Here is a 22,626-nt window from a genome sequence, read left to right as displayed (position 1 = left end):
GCAAGGAATGCCCATTGCTCTCCAGTAATTGCTGTGTACAGGAGCACATGTATTAGGCTTTCTCTTGGCCTGACATTGGCTTGTGACCTGTTGTGAGGATTAGAACACAGTGATATGTCTGGATGGGACAGGGCCAAGATCAGAATTTCCTCCCAGGAAATGCTTAGGCAGTGCAGCGAAGACTAAACCTTTCATCTCAGACTGCTTACTAAATGGCCACATTCACTATCAACTATGAGGCTTATTATGTTAATCAAAATGCCATGATCAAAAAGTCTAATTAATCACTTATAGTTTCAAGGGCTTGGATTCACGAATGCTGTAATGGATGCTAAGAAGGAACCTTAAAAAACTTTTAGAAAATGTTCTTAGTCTTTTAACATTTCAAAAATCCCATACACTTTTTTTTGTAAAGAAACAGAACTAATTTAAATAATTATCTTAGAGAAACAGTTAACGTTTTAAGTTAATACTATTTACGGATCTCTACCCAGGTTGTAAATTAACATTTTATTTCAATGTAACTCAGACTTTGACAATCTGATTAGTAGCAATGTGACCATAATTAGCTTTTAGCATTCTACACTCTTGTCACGCATGTTGATATGAATGACAGACAAAATTTTGGGTCAGACTAAAACAAAAGGCAGTCATATCATGTCTGTGGGATGTGTCTTTTGTGCTTCAATTGTATTTTTATCATATGAACCTACAATTATTCTGCCAACTGTACATAATGCTCTTCTTTACTGTGCTAGCAATCTCAATCATCTTATTAAACACACACACACATGCACATACAGAGGTACACACACATACAGGCAGTTTCCATGGAAACAGGATCCAGGGCCTTTTATGACTGGTTGTTTGCCCAAGACAACCAAAAATGGTCTCAGCAGCCAAGAAAAGATTGGAGATAAATCATTTTTATAATAAATAATGGAACATGTACTAATAAAGAACATGATAAGATGTGTGTTGTTGCCTGAAGCAGTATTGTTACTGAATTTAGATCAAGACATTGTCATATTCATTAGGCAAATTATTTCATTTTTCCTTTTGTGTGACAGCAGACAGGATGTGTTTTACACCTCTCCTCTGTTACTCATGTTGTCATACTGTTTGTATTGTGTTTGCACAATCCCGTAATGTGGACACTCAGTGTAGTGGACACACACAGACACAAATTCACACACACACACATTCGGACACTTTCCAGCCATGCTGCCCTTCAGTAGCCTAATGTGTGTCTGAGGTCCAGATGGCGTAGCAGTAGGAGGGCTAACTTGCGGTGCTAGCCATAGTGCTGGCGGTCCTAGACATGGTTAGCCCTGGCTGGTTGGAGAGGGAGAGCTTGCAGTCAGTTACCCCTCTGAGTGACAATGGCACGTGTACAATTCACGGCTATGCACTCAGCATCTACCTTTTCTGTGATTGCAGGGTAAACTTGTGTATTTCTTTCTGCAGGAGCCAAACTGTGTGGCTGTTTGACACTTGACTGAATTATAACAGTGTCATAATGACTCTTGACTCTTATGCCTGCTAACCTTGTTTTTGCTGCAGTTGTTTAGATGCATTTACCACATGTTTTCCTGTTTGTGTCCACAATGACAGGAAGCAAGCTTAACAAGGACCTGAAGCATTATCTGAGCCAGCGCTTCCAGAAGTCCTCGCCTGACCACGAACTGCAGCAGACCATCCGAGACAACCTTTACCGTCACGCCGTGCCTTGTGAGTCTTTCTTAGACCTTGTACTGTCGTTTCCTCTGTTTCCTCATGTTTCTCCTGCTCTGCTCTCCCGTCTTCTCCGTGTCCTGGCATTTATATGAGCTTTTTGTTGCAAATGCTGATGATACGCTGGCTCTACACACAGTCTTTATACACTTCGTTTATATGAGTAAACACATATTGTTACTGTAACTCCAAAGACTATCATTAGTTTTGTGAGCATCCAGATCAGAAACAAATAAAAAAAAAAACCCATGGGTTTGGTCAGTGTGAGCCACTGTCTTAGCTCCAGGCAATGCTAGATCCATGCAGCTGCCTCACACAAACACTTGTATTGTTATCTAATAAAGCCTGATTATTTCATTCTAATCCAAGCATGGTTCCACTTGCATTTTGACCAGCATTGGCCTTTCAGTTAGCCAGGCTGATTACTTCATATCCTCCTTGGAACTAACCTCAGGATGATCTCCTGTATCACACATTATATCCATTATATCACTCTTCATCCCAAAAGGGACTTTTCCATCTGCCTCCGAAGCTGATAACAAGCAGTGAATTAATGTAAAGTTAGCCACCTACTACCTTTGATTCGTTCGGTCAGTCAGCACAGTGTTTGCGTTATTGATATTTTCTGATCAGTCAGAGGAAAAGTCTGGTGACTCCAAAGTGAATAGGCAAGTAGTATCTCATGTCCGCAGTAAGATGTTGTGGCTTCAACCAAGTCCCTCACCCTCTATCACTAACCAGTATCTCCTCTTCCAGAGGTGGCTGTGTAATCCAGGTAGTAGAGGCTTGCATCTTTTAATCCCCCCCCCGCTTAGCAATATAGCAAAGATCTAAAGGTAGATTTGTTTTTTGATCCTGGATATCTCCCTTGTAGGTGCTGCTGCTCGAAAAATGTAAGTAGATATTTGAAGTGTTTTATTCTTCCCTTCTGTGAAAACAACCCCCGAAGACAACATTAAGATAAGGACGTGGAGTTGTAGCATTAAAACCATAATAGCAGAGTGATAAATTCGATAAATGTGCAACTCCCTCTGTCGGGGGCACAGATAAAACACCTGGAAAAACAGTTAGATTGATGAATCTTGCTGCATGATGCAAATTTTGTGTTTTTCCCTGATTTGCATATAACAGTGAAATCAACTGCATGGACCAATCACAGCCAGGCTCATCATTGTTATAACACTGGAGTTGGAGTTCCCTCCTGGCTTTGGACATGAATGCCTCACATATGAGGATAGAAGGAGAGAGGCAAGAGAGGGAAAGAGAGAGATAACTGGTAGTGAGTTTGCAGAAAAGGCTGGGCTGTGTGCATTTTCCATGTATTAATTTCTTATCTGCTTTCTTTTTATCATTTTAATATCTAATTTATATTTTCGCAAGTGCATGTCAGACATGTCACACAGTTTCACTGGGGTTTCAAGGAATAATTATTTTCATTAAGCTGCAGATTATTTTCTCAATCAATAAATCATTTGGTCTTTAAAGCTCTAAATGTAAGTATATGAGTTCAACATTAAATAATAAACAAATTATCAACAGAATGTTGATAATTTGTAGCAGCAAAGAAAAGAAGTGCTAGAAATAGAAGCAAAGCAAGAGTTGACATTGGCGTTGCTTCCTACCACTGGAGACAGCTCTTGGCTAGCAAAGGAATAAGGTTTGATGATGTACTCACAATGTTCCTTCTAGACTGGTAAGTAAACAGCTGGTAATGCTAAATTTGGCTAGTTAGCAATAGCAAATATTTACATGTAGTACTTTTAAAACATTAGAAAATAGTGAAAAATGTCAATTGCATCATCAGATGTCACATTTTGTCCAACCAGCAGTTCAGAACCCAAAGATATTCAGATTAATATAATGTAAGACAAGAAAAGGCTGCAATTTCAAACATCTGAGGACCTGGAAGCTTTAAATGTTGAGAATTTTGCTTGAAACATGACATAAATAATTGTATTTCGTTTTATCAACTAAGTAATGAATTGCATAATTTTTGCAGCCCACGTTTCATCCTTTTTTTTTTTTTTGTCACATTATACCCTAAAGACATTTCTGGAATATTGCAATGTAATTTGTAAGTATTCAAACCTGATCAAAACTTTAAATATATTTTTTTCTTGGTAATTACTTTTCACTTCTACCATCACCAGTGTATTTTCGAAAGCCTTAGCAAATTGGATTTGTTTTTTTGTTTTGCAGTTAATTTCGGATTTGACAGCACTCATTTCCCCAAACCCAAGCTTTTCCCTTAATGGTTCTCATCCGTTGGTTTTTCAATTAGTTTATTCATGGCCCTCTCACGCAAATTACTCTCTGTATCCAGGAGAGTTGTTCAAGGGACTTTATCTGCATTACCTCCACTGCCATATGTCAGCCAGACACTGGTGGAGGATGGGGCTCCGGCCATAATGGCCATTTTAATCACTGAGTGGTCAACGGCACACCAGTAAAGTCCTGGTGTTGCTAGCAGTAAACAAAGCATGAACGTGCTCACCAGGCCATATGTTTTTTAGGACTGTAAAGTTTTGTTGTCATGCACTTGTAAAGGTGCATGAGACTCTCAGTGGAATATTAAATTTACAGCTTAATTTTTTTCCCCTTGTGTTATAGGAGGACATAATAAAGTGGGCACATCGATGAATAAATTCTCCCATATGCCTTTAACACACAGAATAACGCAAGACGAATACAGCAGGTGCATAGGAAAGCAGATGCGTTTATGTACTCGTACTGTATATGTGAGATGGATTTGCCTTGACTGCTTTTGCCTGTGATTGTGAGAGGTCAGTGTGTGTCCATGTTGACTTATGTCCTAAGGTTGTTCAAAGCACTGTCCATGTGCAGGTATAGGTGTGATTCATGCACAGCAAGCAGGTGGAGAAACAGATGAAGTGTGTCTGTGGATGCTGGAGCTTCTCCTGCCTTTAGATCAGGCAGAAATGTTACTCAGCTTACCAACATTTCTGCACGTTCTTTTATCCTCTTCAAAACCACATTAATGCTGGCCCAACATTGACAAACTTATCTTCTCTACTAGTATTACTAGTACTAGTATATTTGCGAGCTCGATACAAGGCCAGTTTACATTGGTATGTACTGCCTCCAGGAAATAGCCGTATGCCCATACTCTAAATCCAACACTGACAAAAGCTTTTGCCTTCTCCCGCCTATTCGCCTTTTATACGTATGTTACTAAACTAACTGCCAGCCATATAATGAAAGCATTATAACCTTAAATAATGTTACGTACACATCTGAGTACAGTTCAGTGCCTGTTAGCCTATTAGCCGGTGGATATTACTCCTGATTTCGGATGCCTACGCACTTTGGAGAGATTCACCGGTGCAGTTTGGTAAAGTTACACAACTTATTGTGCCTGTTAGTCTTAAAAATTATTTCGCGTTTTAATTTCAATACTTTTTTTGTATTTTTTTTAAATTTATGTTACTGATATTGTTACTGTAGAATTTTGTTTACCTACTGTAAAAATACACATGTAGCATCAACACAATTATCACGGTAAGTTAAGTAAAAACATGGCTTGATTTCAAAAGTTATCAGCTATGTGTAGCATGCAGCTTAATATTTTGAGAGGATTATAATGCATATTATTTTGTTCCCACTAGATACTGGTATATCATGTTAGTGTGTCTTACACTCTTGTGGGCTGAAAAGTGTGCAACACCCAATACTGGAAAACTCAAAATACTTGAAATACTCAATACATTTAGAGTTCCACACCTGGTATATACAGAGAGGAACAACCACTCAAACATTTCAGTAGTAGTCCACATTTACCTCTTCCGTTATTGTCAGTAAACCTTTAACTCACTGTCTAAGTCCATTTTGTGATTTTTTTTTTTTTTTATAATAGAGCATATGTAATGAGGAGTTTTTCTTAATGATGGAAAGCATTTCCAATGTTTATCCAGTTTAAAATAGGTCTGTTTCACTGTTGTGATGGAGCATCACTTGTAGGAATCTATTGCGAAGGAATAAAAAATATATTAAATATATTAAGTCCAAGCTGCTATCTGTAGGGTGTTTTAATGTGGATACCATGTGTTGTCTGTAATACAAAGCATTATGTATCTAGTGTTCTTTTTCCCTGTCAGCACATAGCTTCACTAATACTTCTGGAGGTATGTGCTACCTCCCTTTATATTCTGACCCCCTTCAGACTGGTGCCCTAAACAACCAATACGAGCCAGAAGGAAAGCAATAGGGACATGATCCCTCATGGGCTTCCCAGTAATGAGCCCTTCCAAATGTGTTTTGTGGGGTGCCATGCTGTTTTCCACTGCAAGGATTGAACGTGGTTCAGTGTGGTGGTGAGTGAGTGAGTGTTAGCTCAGTGCCAGCCATGCACACCGCCATTTCAATATCTCTGCAAACCAGAAATCGAAATATGATTTTTATGTAGAGAAGCAATCCCTAAACAGTCTTCATAACTCATGCAACACTTTTGAGAGCCACTTCCCATTCCTTCAGGTACTTATCTTAAGATGTTCACATTTCATGAAGTTAATTGTAAACATAAACTAGTCTCCCCACTCGCATTCCCATAACCCTGTTTAAAAATTTGAGGCCACAGGACTCCCACCCTCCCCCATCTGCTGAGGCGTCCATCGGCTTCCCTTGTGGTCACCCCATCCGCGCGTTCAGCATTCCCAATCTCCCATTATCCCCGCCAACCATCCACCCCCGAATCCCATTCTCATTCCTGACGCCCCCCCAAACTCATGACACCGCTGCCTCTCGTCCTCTCACGGCCACTGCCGCTCCCTTTCTCCATCCGTATCGCTCTTCCGCTCTCATTTTTCCTGCCAGTTGATCAGAGCAGTAGCAAGAAGAAGAAGAGAGGATTTCTCTCTTTGGTTTATACCTGATTTTAAAGCTCAGCATTCTGTGCCTGTGAGCCTTGAAAAGGGAGCTCTGGTCTCTCTCCTGCATCAAGGTGAGTACCAGTATTGTCGGCTCTGGTTGTTGTGATGCTGATGACTTGGTCTTCATTTCTCAAATGAGCGAGATTGGAAGAGGCTTGTGTTCATGTGTGTATGTGAGTGTGTGATGAATTGCGGGGCTAGCAGCACAGACGATTGGACGACCTGTATATAGGCTAAGAGGACGGCTCAGAGGGAGGTGGGGGCCGAAGCCGTGGGGCTGGAAATGGGGGTTGGGTGGAGTTTGGGTGTGGGGGGGGGGGGCAAGAAGGGGGGATGGGCAGAGAGGAGAAAGAGAGAGAGAGAGGGGATGGAGAGATGCAAAAACACTTTCATACACTCAAATCAATGCGTGCTGGAGCTAGCCAGTCAAGCTAACATAAACATGTACACATGTGAGTTGTGGCTGTATTAGACTTCACTGTGCGTTCTGATGTGTGCGTGTTTCTGCCTGTTAGTGTGTCTACGGTGTGTACATAAGCAACCTTTCTGGTGTTGATTTGATGAGGTTACAGATTGCATCTACAGATGCAATCACCTTGTCACCTGAACAAAAGAAATTCTCTTACTGTGAGAATGGCTGTGCCAGTCCTAAAAAGCAAAAAGTGGTAAATCGAGAAAGGCAAATAAGGGCGAAAGTAAGATTTAGAAATGAGCTTTTACACTATTCTGGCTTTGTTGACTGAGAAGAGGATGTATGTCAGTCAAATGCTGTGTGTCTCCACAGTTTGACATGTATTACATAAGGGATGTAGTTTTTGTCGAGACTAGATAAACACATTTACACGTGTCTTTCCAATGACAAACCCCTCCTTTTATACCAGTTGTAAGTTGAATTATACTATCATAAAGTTTGCTTTACTCCACATGGGACATGATGGCCCCAGGGTACAACTTTTGTATTAAAAATGTGAATTTAGACTTGGGAATAGTTATTGCTCTCATTGAGGGACTCTTTGTTTTCCTGAGTGGACACTGTAAAGATACGGAGGCAAAATCAGTAAGGCAACTTTATTATTTTCTCACTTACTGTTGTTAGGCTACTGATACATACTGGCATGGACTTGTTTTTTGTTCATTAATGGTTATGCATATTATATATAGTATTACCATGCTGTATAATACAAGCTGACAGAAACAAATTCTACATTTATATTTTGCTTTGGAAATACACTTATTCACTTTCTTGCTGAGAGACAGATAAGAAGATTGATACCACTCTTACATCTGTACTCTAAAGATGAAGCTGGAGCCAGGAGACACTTAACTTAGCATAAAGACTGGTAACAGGGAAATGGCTAGTCTGGCTCTGTCCAAAATAAGAAAGCACCTTTAAAGCTCATTAATAAACATGTTATATCTTGTTTGTTTAAAAATGTTGTACCTTTGGACGGGGCCAGGCTAGCTGTTTCCCCCTGTTTTTGGTCTTTGTGCTAAGCTAAGCTTAGCAACCCCTGGCTCTAGCTTCATATTTATTGTACAGAAATGAGAATGGTATCGATCTCCTCATCTAACGCTTGGCATGAAAGTGAATAATTGTGTTTCCTAATTGTATTTAAACTGTTCTTCAAAACGTATAGATTATTTTGTGCATGTTGGCTTGGTCTCCCTCCTGAGGAGTAATGTCTCCTCATTTTAAATAGTCTATGTTTACTTATTACATTCTGCTAATACATTGCATTTATTTGTCCTATTTTTGCTGTCTTTCTGCTATAAATGTGTTTACAGTTTCTCAAAGCCATATCTATATCAGTTTGAGTACTTTTTGAATAGGGGCTCCCAGCATGCTGCAGGTAAATCAGACAGAGGTTGTGAGGGAAACAATAGGAGCTGAGCTGATGCCGGTGGGGAACTTTTTTTGTATATCTAACACCATTAGCAGGACTCAAAGGAATGTTGTCAAACAGAGGAATTTTGAATGTGAATGTGAATAATGGGAGGGGTCTGCCAGGTTCATGGCCCCCAAACTGCCCCACCCACACACTCTTGTGTGTGTAGTGTATGCACACACTCAATCACTGACACTGTTGTACACACATACTGTGCAAACATAGAGGTAGTTTGAGCAAATTATGCCTTTGCAACTTTACAGGAATTATAGGATGTATTTCTAAATTTGGATGCTTATTTTTGCCTATCTGTGACTGAGTCTGTTTATATGGGAAATGTCTATTTGTAGAAATGGCAGCTCATAGTCTGTTTCCTACCCTGTTAAAGGAGTTGGCAGATAATGATGCCTATCACTCTGACAGTGGCACAAACAACTATGTATGAAATCATTTTATTAAATATATTACACAGTTTCACTCATCGAGAAACATACAAATTGGCAATATGAAAAACATTAAAACCAAAAATACTTTTACTGAAATTATCAAAATGAATAATTTTGATAAGTGATTTGAGATCACAATATACATTATGAGATTATTAGGGACACCAAGCTAGAACTAGAACTAATGTGGTCTAATACAAATGCCCCACAATAAATCCAAGCTTTAGGAAGGTTATTATGTTCTATGTCTAGTGTTTATTGTCCCAGTATAAATTGTGTTAAACTGCGAGATACTGTTAATATTTAGTCTCCCTTCACTGATGTGAATGGGGTGGACAGAATATTTGGAACACCTCTTACTATAATGTTATAAACTGGCAACTAACTATACAGTAGGATATTGTGGATTATCATTAAGACTCTGGCTTAACTGTGATTATAACTTGTAGATGAAGCCTGTTTGTGCATTAAAATGCTAAAAAATCTTTTAGGACCTTGTATAAGCCCTGAAACTGCAGGTATTGAGAACATCAAGCAACAGAATATCGCTGCTATCTAGGCACGAGCAAGGCAAGAGCTGTGTCCCAAATAAATGATATACTAATACTTAAAAACTATACATAAAACTTGTCAAAGAATGGGCTGTTTTGGCAATTGGTATCCACAGTAACGAACATGCTTTGCCATTTTGTACCAAAAGAAAATCATTCAAGAGGTACTATGCAGGACATCCATTAAATTGTGGCTTTGAAAGGGTACTGCCAAAGTAGAACTTGGAAAACTAACAAAGAGAAGGCATATTCTGTCCAAAGATTTAACACTTAATTTTTTTGTTTTCCGAGAAGTTTCTGGAGTTGTCTCACCACCGTTCACAATTACGTATAATTTTTTCCAGCTGTGAGTTGTTCCTTTATTTCTGTGTGCATTACATTGTGGAACAATACCACACTCTCAAACCAAGGAAATTTGGTATGTATACTGACATCTTTGGATATTCTTCAATTTGTGAGTTTTCCTATGTGAATGCCAACTTTACTACACAGTCTGGATTTGGGACACATTTAAGGGGTATTTAAGATAGAATGGCACATCAAATTACCTTGACCCAACTCCCTTTTACATCTTCTCACTGTTTCTCACTGCTGTTCCCAATAAAAATGAATCCTACACATAGAAGGTTGCCTTTTTTGTTTTTTTTTTGTTTTTTGTTAATTTGCGCATGACCAGATGTGTGCCAGTTGGCCAGTTTGACTCAGTTTTTTTGTCTTGTTCATATTTTCCATATCTTGTGTGACTCCTAAGATATGATTTGCTTCATCTGGGGTTTTTCCATATTTTGGTCATTCATATCGACATCGTGGTGGCTTTGTGTCTCTATTCCTTGCGTACGTATATCTACCGGAGTTGTAACACCTGTAATTATTGGTGATGTAGGAATTGTGCTTAAATTTGAGCTCATTCTTTTGTGTTTGACAAATTTATACAGCTCCAGCCTCACTGTAAACCATGCCTCCCTGCCCAGCTCTTGTCCGAGCTCACTTTCGTTTTTCTAAGCCTCAATATTGCCTTTAAAGTTCTTCCCATGATTTCTGTCCTTTTTACATGTTGTGGAAAGGATGACTTGTTTGGAACTTGTTAAACACTCAGAACATTTGTATGAGTTTGTGTGTGTAAGGACATCAGTGTCTGGAGAAGGGAAATGAAACAGAGGTGTAGGGGTAGAGGAAAAAACTGATGGGCTCTGTGAGAACAAGAAAGAATAGGGGTGAACAACCAAGAGAAGGAAAGGGAGTGAGAGAGAGAGAGAGCGAGAGGGGGAGGTGGGCGGGTGCATGTGGGTGCCTGCGAGACGGGAGACAGCGGGGCTCAGTCAGAGAGAGAGAGAGAGGGACAGAGAGAGAGAGACAGAGAGAGAGAGAGAAGCCTAGCACTGGTGTGTGTGGGTATGAGACAGAGCGCATTATAAGCCAATGTGTTGATGCTGCTTAGCTTAGCTCCCATTAGCTTAGCATCACAAAGCCAAAGCTGGACAGAGGACAGACGCATGGGAGGAGGAAGGCGAGGGTGAAAAGGAGAAGGAATTGTGAATCTGCACTGGTTTTTCTTCCACTCATTCACACCTGATTGGATTTTTTTCTTCCCTCTGTCTCCTGTCGACGTGGTGTTGTTCTGTGGACTGTAGAGGAAGGAGAAGCCCCTCACAGGCTCCCTGACTGAGGTATTCTGTTTTTGTGTTTCATTTGGAAAAGGGACACTGGGGGTTGCTGTGATTTAATGGTTGGGGGTTGGGATGGAGAGAGATGGAGAGGCAGGCGGTGAGGATGGCTGTGCATCAGGCGGAAGGCATCAGGAGCAGAGCGGGGGAGACGGAGGCACATCGCTGGCAGTAATGGAGGCTGATGTGTTGTGGTCAAAAGGAAGCTGTGTGTGTCTGTGTCTGTCTGTCTCAGGTATGCGTGCGTCTGTGTGTGTTTTTCTGTGCCCTGCTTTGATGTCTGTGTGTCTGTGCAAAGTGTCACTTCTCGTTTGTGTATGTACAGTTTGTGTGTTTCTGGTGGAAGCACCCCAGCTCTTATTAAGGCTATGTGATCTGTTGACATGCTTGATCATATTGGAAGCCATTACCTCCGGCAGCAAACAGCAGTCTGCCTGTTTGTCTGTCTGGAGCCTCCAGGATGCCAAGGTTAGCAGTTTTACATCTCCTTCATCCTTCCTCAGTCTTTTTTCTCCATTCTTATTTCTCTCCTTTCTCAATCCATCTCGTGTCTGGATGACCCCCCTCCCACCCCCACCACCACCCCCTCACCACCACCCCCAATCTGTATCCCTCCATCCCCACTCCCTCCCCGCCCCTTTAAATGGAGCGTTTTAAAGCCTTTCTTTTCCATTTCCATGTTGCTGTAGGTAGAAGGTAGCCCATGGTGCTTTTTTTCTGGGTGGAATAAAAAGACAAAGGCTGGCTGTGAGTGTGTGCGGGGGGCATTGTCAGGCAGATTTCTGGCTGATTTAGCTTCACACTGCACGACTGGACCTTCAGTTTTTTTGTTTCTTATTCTAATACCCCCCATCACACACACACATATACTTTTTTTTCTGTATGGGAATTATTTACAGCTGAGAGCATTGCTTATGAAGGGAAAAAATGGAGCACGTCACAGGTCCAGAGAAAGGCCTGTTTTGATCTCATTGTGTGTGTGTGTGTGTGTGTGTGTGTGTGTGTGTGTGTGTGTGTGTGTGTGTGTGTGTGTGTGTGTGTGTCATCTCTTCATTGCGAGCCTCTTTCAGCCAGCCCCCCCCCCCCCCCCCGACCCAAAACACATCTCAAATGAAAGGCATCCGTACCAATCACTGAAAAGCCATAACAAAAACTGCCACCTTCAATAATTAATTCCCTGTCCCTGCCACATGAGGAGGAGTCCTGAGATTTTGGGGGTTTGAAGAATCACTTGGGATGGTTGGCATGATAGTAACCCCTTTTTCTCAAAAAACTAAAAAGGAAAACAAAAAAAATGTCACCAGAACATAGATAGGAATTTGAAGACTGGAAAATGCTGGAATCTGCGGCCTGTGCTTTTGGTTGGATTAACCCTTTACTAGGACAGATGGTTCCATCCCCCTGCCGAGGCTAACAAACCCCAGTCAGCTCATCACCCCTCCTGCATTTTTTTGTTTGTGTGCGTGCATGCGCGCGTGTGTGCGTTACGCCAAAAAAAAAAAAAGAAGCACTGGCAGGCTAACTCTGCCAAGATGGTGGATGGATCTGTTTTGGTTTTGGAATATGATGGCAGTCTGCTAGTCCACCCCCTTGTGTTTGTGTGTGTGCACGTGCATGCAGTAGTGTGTGTCTTGAAAATTATCCATGAGGACATGCCTCACTATCTTCTTGGAAAATGTGGACTAGCTGGCTAGCTTGACATGGGAGCATGTTTATTGTGGAGATTTAGAGAAATGCTTCGGTAATAGCTTCTGCACAACAGTTGGGTCTATGAATGTTGCCAGATTTTCAAGGCAGGACTATTATCCATGTTTCTTCTCTACCACCAGCTACAGTACATACTTTATTCTTTATAGGGCCACTTATTCCAGCAAGGCAGATGCTACAGTAAATCCAACATAATCAACAAAATGTGGTCAGTTTGAAAAACCATGTCTGCCAGATTACACCAGATTTGACTGTATGGTATTTACCCGCATGCTTAATATGTTTTACCTCCATTAGTGTCCTGCTGTGTTTACTCCCGCAAACCTTGCAGAGAAGTGTTTTTGTGTGATTTACTGAGGAAATATGGCACATTGTGTTTTTGCACAGTTCTATGGCATGCTTTCTGCGTGGGAAATAGGCTACTGTGTAGTAGATTGCATATGTATGAGTTTGACTTGAAAGCGAAATGACTGGACTCACAGGACTGGTCTGACAGACATACAGCAGGCTAATTCAATCAACTACTAGGCCTGCCTTTAATGTAACACAGTCATCACATTTGATTTCAAAACAGCATGATTCATTGCGCAGGGCAATTTATTGTGCAGTTAATGCTGGCAAGACTGAGGGAAAGTATTTGTTTGCTATATATTGAGGCACCAATCTTTATTAGAGAGGAAGCCAGGGCTGTTAGAGTGCATATCGCAGCAGACCACTGCTTCACCTCTTCGCTTCACACTCTCACGTGGTATGTGCACAGACTATGGACAGCATAGAAATGAGGGATGCACACATCATACGGACAGACTTTTGCTAAAGCAGAAAAAAACAGAGTGTATCCTGATTCCTTTAAGCAAACAGCACTGTCACTTGGTAGTTGTAGGCATTTGTATCAGATATATGGGTTTGTTTTATCCCACTTTGCCACCATTTTCCTGTTTAAGTTGATTTGTTTAGTTTACACATTAAAGTCTGTTTACAAGTGTTGGTACGACTGCATATGTGAAAAAAAGTTGTATGAAGCCCTTTGTGGCTCCAGTGGGAGCTGTGTGAAGTCTGATAAATTGTCTTAAGTGATGTCATTTGAGTCGGTGTGGGCTGGGGCTGAAGACTACCAGTTTGACAACTTAAAAAAATTGGGGGTGTGGAGTTAGAAAGAAGTGAACTTACCAGACCTCTGTAGCCTGCTCCTCATCTCTGATTGAGGCTAGAGACTCGAGGCAACATTAGCTGCTACTAGCATAACACAAACAAATGTCCTGACTGAATTGTGGGTACTGTAGGTGCCAGATTTTGACAAGGGAAAAGAATGGGTGGAATAAAAAAGACGACATCTCTGTTTTTGCTGCATCGATTTTTGCTATAGGAGTGCAATATTAAATTGATGTACACTTTTAAATGTAGATACAAGTATCAGTATGGCATTTAAGGGGTTCTTGTGGATGATCAGTGGTTGATGGCACCTATTTATTAATATTTTCAGTAGTATATATTCAGTATTATTCTTGTTAGTCGCCCTTTTACCCACATAAAACATTTCTCTGCATGTAAAATATTGATTGCTCAGTATCCTTAACATCTGGATTGTGGGTTCACTGGTCATTTAAATAAGTGGCGGACTACAAGAATGAGGCAGTAGTTATTTGGTGTACTTTTGTATTACATGACATCATTAACATCTGAGCGGCAAAATGGAGTTTGGGCTTTTGGCAGAACTCAGTCAGCGGCTTGAGAAAAACCACAGTCGTCCTCCAGTCAAACCCAAAAGAAGGAACAGTTTTGCCTGACCACACAGGCAGATATCACATCTGCCAAATGCACTGGAGACAGAGAAAACACAAATGAGCAGATCAGTGGATGGGTGGAGGAGTCTGTGGTATTAAATTTCTTAATATTCTTTGTATGAAAGGAAGAGTAAATGAATAGTGGCTTAAAGATTAAAGGAGGGGAGTTGCTAGATTTGAGGAGCTGGAACAAATGAGAGGAGCAGTAAAAGAGGGAATAAACAAAACATGAACAGAAAGGAAAGAATGAAGTGGAGGACTCATAGAAGCAGAAAGAGGCGATGGAGGGGAGGGAAGCAGAGGGAATGAGTCTCCTGTGCTATCCACTGGGTCGTGCTCATGAAAATTGTAATCAAGCTTTGCAGAACAGCTTCTTCTCTAACCTAGCACATACATTTAACTCTGTGCACAATGTTTTGTCAGTGATGCATGTGTCTTATCCATTGTAGAAAATCAAAAACTTCCCCAAAACCATGTCAGTTTGTGAGTGCTGCCATTGTTACCATGTTAGTTGCAAACTACTTAAAATGCACTTTTTCAAATAACTCCTGTCCTGAATGACCTGAATGCCAGAACACAAGCCGAATAAGAATAGCTTGGCCTATTAATAGAACAATTATGATAATGAATCATTGCCAAACACATTTATGATGGCCTACTTTTCAGTCATGGCACTGATCAGTTAGCCATGAGAAATATGTTGAAATAGATCTTTTTTCCTAGTTTTGTTTGTGTTATTTTCGTTCCTGCATTTTGATTTGCCCAAGAAATGAACCCACGTAGCTGTGAATTATATGTGTTTTCCACCATACTGTGCATGTCGTTTCTCTGAACCCTCTGACTTTTGAAGACAAATTGTATCTAGGTCATACTGAAGTCTGTATCTGTTGGTGTGGTGTGGGCATAGTCTAAAGGCTTACCTCAAATGGAAAGATGGATTGTGATGCAAAAGAGTGTCTTGATTATTTGGTGTTTTTGTCCAGAGTCAAATCATTTATCCTCTGAGTCTCAGTGGGTTTGAAATCACCAGAATATACACATCTTACTATTTTCAACTTATGTAGACATGTTTTTAAAAACAGTGCTTTCAGGCACATCCTAAATTTCAGTGTTTGGGTAGGTATGCTTTCTTTAGAGCCTGACTAACTTGTTTGGCCAGTTCACTCTCCTTGTTATGCATATGGCAAGTATATCAAGGTTTAACTTGCTGGGTGACACAGCACAAAGTGCTTAATCTCTGGTATTTCACGATGAGGAATAAAGTTAGCGTAATTTGCTATTAGATTCCAACGCAGTCATTTTAAATGCCTCTAAGGATTTTGTGACAACATGTAACCTGTCATAAACATTAGTGTACTAGATTCAGTCTGCTGTGCACAGTGTGCACAGAAATAGCTGCGGTGCGCACAGTATTTCTAAATATAACCCTACAGTTCGACATCGAGAGAATATGTGCATTAACCCCATTTGGTCTTGTTTTTCTAACTGATGCTGTTATGTCATCAGCAGTGACACGGAAGAAGGTCGGGGGGATTTTTGGAGAGAAAATGAACATTGACCACTGTCAGTTTCAGGCAACAAGGTTCTTGGATGAGGCCCTCGAGGGGGCCTCATCCAAGCTACATAGGCAAATCAGGGCATCTGTCTGACTGCTATTCCTTTTCTTCTTGGCAAAAAATTCTGTTGTGGGTGGAGCAATCTTTCAGTGATACTCCCATGAAAGTCTTAGGAGCCCCGGGGTCAGAACGAGGTCTTCCTCCCAAGTTTGTCCAGCATATAGAAAGTCAGCAAGTGTTTTTATGTTTTTTTCAGATAGTGCTATGTGAAAGTGCATAATAGAGTGCATAATATTGCATAATATTTTTGCCGTCTCAGAGGCAGAATTCCCCAAGGGAGGCAAACAATTTGGACTGCTTAAATCAAGATGTCTTTTAACCTGATTCTTTGATCCAAGAGGAAAGGTATAAACTGGTAAATATAGTCTGCTGTAATTTTGCTGCTACAGCTTGCCATTGTGGAACCAATTGTCACAGTTTGAACAGTGACATTCAAGAATATTTGGACACATTCACCTGGATCTCTGTTTTAGTTGGTAGTACCAGCATGTAGTCATGTTCACTCTTTTTTTCTCCTAAGCTTTGTGCAGCTTTTGGAGTCCGCAAAAAGAGAAGAAAACCTGGTACTAATATGAAAGAGGTGTTTCAGTCTGGGTCACTTGCATCTTTTAAACTCAAGAAAACAGTGAGATTTAAGCAAGATGAAGCCATGCTTTTGGAAAATGCCGTACCACATGACCAAACTGGATCTAATGGAGATGTCAAACAAGACCCCTCCTCAGCTCCCAGGCCTGAATGCGAAGTGGTCCAAGGAGTCAAGCCCAAAATTGTCCTTGTTGAGGGAATTAAATGTAGGTCACAGCTGAAATGAAAGGCCAGGCCTGGGGCATATTTGGGCCTAGGGTGCTCTATTGCTCTGGGGGTATGCAAGCATAGGGAATAAACAGAATTTTCACAAATGGTTATTTTTAAAAGCTGGGTTGTGGCTGTGTGAATGCCTGTAGAGCCTCCTTTTTACATTTTTCATGTGTGTTTGATGTGTTTGGAAAAAAAAAGGTGGCTAATTTTAATACCATGTGTTTTCTTCTGTCATTTGAACTCAGTTGTTGCCAAGCTGAGCTATTTTTCTCTCCACAGCCAGCATTTCTGTCCTGTCCTCTTAAATGATCCAGAATGGCTGAAGTGATCATAATTTACCTGTCAGTCTTTCATCTAGTTGTGCAAGATATTTCAGTGAAGCATAAGTGAATAAGGTATTCGTTTTGGAATATCTTATATCATTGTACTCTGAGATCTAATATTAGTGTCAACCTCTGCCTTCACAAATGTCAGCAACCTTAGTCTGAGTCCAACATGCCACTAGAAGGGCATATGCTCCCTTAAAATAGTCTGACATCAATTAAATATAAATGAGGTGCTTGGATTAGTCTGCCAGTGGCCGTTAGTTTTGCTTGAAGACGGAGGTGATTTTCTATGTCTTAAGTACAATAAAACAATCCATTTTGTTTTACAGTAATTAAATCACAAGGTCTATCAGGTTTTGATTGTAAGTGGTTATTTCGGTGCGAGATATCCACTTTTATCTCTTAATTTATTTGCATAAAGGTAGAGTAAGAAGCTCTCTGTTGTTAAACACTAGCTGAAGAGGTGACCCATGAACACAATATACAGTCAAAGAAGGAAAATGAGTGTCTGTGCTTTTATGTAGTCTTAGATTGATGCTTTTTAGGAGAGCTAGTTATAGATATAGATTTAATATATGTAGATTTGTTGTTAGTAGTCATCTTGTTAAGTAACTGACTTGAACTAGCTATTACTATTGAACTTTGCAAGTGGTATTCAATAACGCAACACAAGTGAAAATAAAAAATCGTCACACCATTATCCTCATTGTTGTCCTTTACCGAAGATATGAACCATGAACCATAAAAAATGAGTCCAGTCCAGTCGAGATGATGAGAAGACATCAGAAAGGAGACAATCTGATATTGATCCTTTGTAAGCTGAGTGACAGTGTAGACAAACTGGGAAGACCAAGGTCACAGCTAGGGTTGTGACTAGTTGCTGTCATGTATTGATTGTGGTTTGAAAGACATCACGATGTAACTGGATGCACTCTAAGCCCAATCCTGAAATACTGTTTGGAGGGTAGAACATTTTGATTTTCAGTGCCAAGGTCACAGTGACACAGAAGTGGTCACTATTAGATTTAGAAACTTTAAAAGGAGCTGTTGCTAGCCGCAAGTTTCATAAAAAAACGTTTTATAAAAAAAACATTGATTGCTGATTGCATGACTCTCTCCATTTAGTCAGACAAGCCTTTATTATTTCATTCCCATTGATCCTGGCTGGAAGAGATTAGATCTGCATAGGAAAAATTAGGATGCATCAGTATGGAACCAGAGAAGATCTATGCAAATGATCTTTATCTGGTATTAAATAAGAACTTTTAGAGCAACAATTGCATAGTTATCTGAGGTGAAATATATAGTGTTGTTTGTGGACCAGTTGGTGCAGTAAACAAACTGGAGTCACCTAATGAGATGGACAGGCTGGATTTTTTGTAGTCCATGACTACATGTTCCAAGCAAATCATTGTTACTACTTTGAGATGCTAGTAATTGTTAGGAAGTTGGCTAGTAGAGAAATGAGAGTGGCAGGAAAAATCATTTGGTGAACAACAGATTAGAAGAAAAATGTCTGTCTAGACATCTGTGAAGATTCTCAGTCATCCAGGTTATAGTATTTTTAAGTGCTGTACGAAGGCAACAGGACTTTCTTCAGGTTCTTGAAGATGTTTCACTTCTCATCCAAAAGGTTTCCTCAGTTCTGTCTTCAAGAACCTCAAGCCAGTCACCTACGCATAGCACTTAGAAAAGTCTGTCAAGACATTTGGGAATTGGTATACTCCGTCCCTGAGCCCTCCACCAGTAATGCTATTCAGTTACATGGGTTATCTTTGCATAAAGAACCTACTGGTGTCTTTATTCAGTCTGGCAAAAAAAAAAAAAATGCAGGTTACTGTAATATAAAAGCTTGGTGCTGGATCTACTTTTTCTGTGGTGTGAAGCAACAGTACTCAACAATGCACTTTGTTGACCATGCAAATATTTACAAACCAGATAAAATACCCTAAAAGTGTGTACTTGTAGCATTTGCCTTGCAAGAGAGACCGAGGACAAAAGGGTATGCGGCCATGATAACTAAGTTGGGCAATCTGTCCTCAAAGGAGTATAACTAAATGGGTCATGTCTTTATGTTTGATAGGCCTTCAAACTGAACTTCCTGGTTGATATTTTTTATTTTTTATTTTTTTACATGTACTCTTTATCAGCACACCCACAACAATGCAGTGCCTTGAGTTGTTTTGCCATGGAGCAATGGTCAGCATGAAAGTGCTCTTACTCTCAATGTGTTGCTCGTTCACATGGGCTAAGTATCTGTTTTGGTCGCATTAATACTTGAATGTCTCCACACTGGACCAAAGAACAAGGACATTTTAAAAAAACAAAGGAAAGGCAGTAATAGGCTGCTATATGATAAATTTAAACAACAATAAGGACGGCTACACTCACAGACAACAGGGAAAACCAGTTTATATGAAGTTAGTATTGGTAACATGGTCTGCATCGTGCTTTTGTGGAATGGCCTTGATGTGGTAATTGTTACTACAACCCTAACTACAACAAGGTTACTCAGGGCTGAGTAACTGTAGATACAGAGCAGAGGTGCTCTCCCCTTTCCGGAGGTCTAAGCTGGTCATCATTGGTGGTTCACAGCATAGACAGGACAGTGTTCCTACTGTGGCTGTTATGGTAATGAAACTATGTGTATGTGTAGCAGGGGAGATGGGTTCATAAAGCCTCATTAAGTGATTACCCTCCACACTCAGCTCCTATTTGGGCAAAGAGCATGCCTTAGGTGGCCGTTCACCTCCTCACCATTGTCACTAAACAAGTGTGCACGTACGTGTGTGTGTGTGTGTGTGTGTGTGTGTGCTCGCTGGTAGGGGGGTGGAACAGCTGCTGATTGTAACAAAGGGTGTTTCCCTCTCAACCCTTTTGTACAATTACAAGCTGTTACAAATGCTTGTGCATGCTCAACATGTACATACACAGGAGTCATAACACTCCTGTGTGACTGTTGGTATCTGAGTCAACCCTCTGCTGGATTGCCCGAGGGAAAAGGTGGCTCTACACTGTGTCTTGTGTCTATATGTGAAGGGACAGATGAGAGGATAGATGGAGAGAGAGAGAGAGAGAGAGAGGGGGACAGGAACCAAACGTTTTATAGAGCTCTAATGTTCTAAGTTTTAGGCTTCTGATTCACCACAGTACAACTCTTGAGTGTTCAAATGTACCAAATTAGTACGCTACAAACATGGCAGTTTCACAAAATGTTATCTTTACTTCAGAAGCAGAGTTATGCACTCAAATAATAATAATAGACCAAAATAATATTAGGCTAATTGGCTTGCTAGTTAACATTTGCAACTGCACTGACAGCAGACATAAGCTTTGAATACTTTACAGCACTGTGTGAAGGGAGCATACAAAGTAACTCAAACACCTGCATATATGTATATAATGTGTGTGTGTGTGTGTGTGTGTGTGTGTGTGTGTGTGTGTGTGTGTGTGTATATATCTATAGATCTATTGATATGTATATATAAAACACAAAACTCCCTCTTCACCACCCCCCATGGGAGGGGGGTGAGAGCGAGATGTGTGTGTGTGTGTGTGTGTGTGTGTCTGTGTGTGTGTGTGTGTATATATATATGTATGTATGTGTATATCAATATATTCATATTCAATTGTTTTGCCCTGAGAAGCTCTTGTGTTGCTTTACAAGATGTTTCATTATCCATCCGTACTGTGAAGCTCTGTCCTATCAGTTTTGCAGCATTTCGCTGAATCTGAGCAGATAGGAGCAGCAGGATGAATTCTGAAGTTTATAGGGCTCATCTATCAGCAGTCACATCATCAGTAAACACCAGTGACCCAGTTTCATTGGCAGCCATAAATGCCCATGCCATAACACCGCCTCCACCATGTTTGACAGATGATGTGGTATGCTTTGGGTCATGAGCCGCTCTTTTCCTTCTCCATACTCTTCTCTCCCATCATTCTGGTACAAGTTAATCGTTGTTTCATCTGTCCAAAGAACCTTGTTCCAGAACTGGGCAGGGTGTTTTAGATGTTTTCTGGTAAAGTCTAATCTGGCCATTCTGTTCTTGAGTGTTACCAGTGGTTTGCACTTTGTGGTAAACCCACTGTATTTACACTGATGAAGGCGTCTCTTTATTGTAGACTTTGACAATGATACACATACCTCCTCCAGAGTGTTCTTGACCAGGCTAGATGTTGTGAAGGGTTTTTTCTTCACCAAAGAAAGAATTCTGTGATCATCCAATTTATTTGTCTTCTGTGGTCTTCAGGCCTTATGCTGAGCTCACCAGTTCATTCCCTCTTTTTAAGAATGTACCAAATAGTTGATTTGGCAACTCTTAAACTTTCTGCTATCTGTGTGATAGGTTTGTTTTGTTTTGTAAGCCTAATGATGGCCTCCTTCATTTGCATCGACACCTCTTTGGACCACAGATTAAGAGTTCCCATTAACAGGTACCAAATGCAAATTCAACACTTGGAATCAACTCCAGACCGTTTATCTGTTTAATTTGTCATGATTAATGAGGGAACAGGCCACAACTGGCTATGAAACTGATTAACAGTCAATTCTCCAATTGCTTTTGAGCCCCTGAAAATGAGGGACTATGTATAAAAATAAAACAATTGCTGTAATTCTTAAACGGTTCATTTGATTTTTTTTTTTTTTTTTTTTTTTTTTTTTTTAAACCAAAGAATTAAAGCTGAAAGCCTACACTTTAAACATATCTTAATGGTTTCGCTGGTGGTGTTCAGAGGCAAAATTAAAAACATTGTGTCACTGGTCACTGTCCAAGTACCTATGGACCTAACTGTATATATAAAGGATTCCAACAAATACTGCCTTTGTAGTAACATTCAGTTCTTTTTGAAGTTTTGCTTCCTTTAGTCAAATATTGCCAACAATTTAATGAAGCGATTACTGGGAAATGTGGTGTTATTTTAAAAAAGTAGAGGTTTTTACTCTCTATGATTGGAAGTTGGCTGATTCGCCTGTAGCTGCTCCATAAGCCTTGATCTCAAGTTGGCCACTTTGTAAATGACAAGTCATTGGAGCTCATTGTGTTTAAGTCTCCTACATAACTTTGTTTTCAGTTTGGTCAGACTTTTATTCATAATATGGTCTGTTTTCAGAAAACATTTTTATTTATGTGTATGTTTTAATTTTGTGGTATTTTGTGATACATAAAAGCAGTCCACCTGCTTGACAACACATGCTCTACCTTACAGTGGTTTTGAAGATGTTT

General features: G+C 40.3%; 1 protein-coding gene across 10 annotated transcripts in view; it reads left to right on the top strand.

Annotated features, from left to right (window-relative positions):
* Positions 1–22,626, top strand: part of magi1b (membrane associated guanylate kinase, WW and PDZ domain containing 1b) — a 139,709-nt gene that overhangs the window by 61,516 nt on the left and 55,567 nt on the right. For all 10 annotated transcript variants that reach the window (XM_040159360.1, XM_040159361.1, XM_040159363.1 and 7 more), the window contains exon 2: positions 1,615–1,731. In XM_040159360.1, the coding sequence (XP_040015294.1) occupies positions 1,615–1,731 (117 nt within the window). The remainder of the gene's footprint in view (positions 1–1,614; positions 1,732–22,626) is intronic.

The sequence above is a fragment of the Xiphias gladius genome, chromosome 21, assembly GCF_016859285.1.
Source record: "Xiphias gladius isolate SHS-SW01 ecotype Sanya breed wild chromosome 21, ASM1685928v1, whole genome shotgun sequence".
NCBI classification, from domain to species: domain Eukaryota; kingdom Metazoa; phylum Chordata; class Actinopteri; order Istiophoriformes; family Xiphiidae; genus Xiphias; species Xiphias gladius.
Note: the sequence above shows the minus strand (reverse complement) of the source record. Positions and strands in the feature narration are given on the sequence as shown.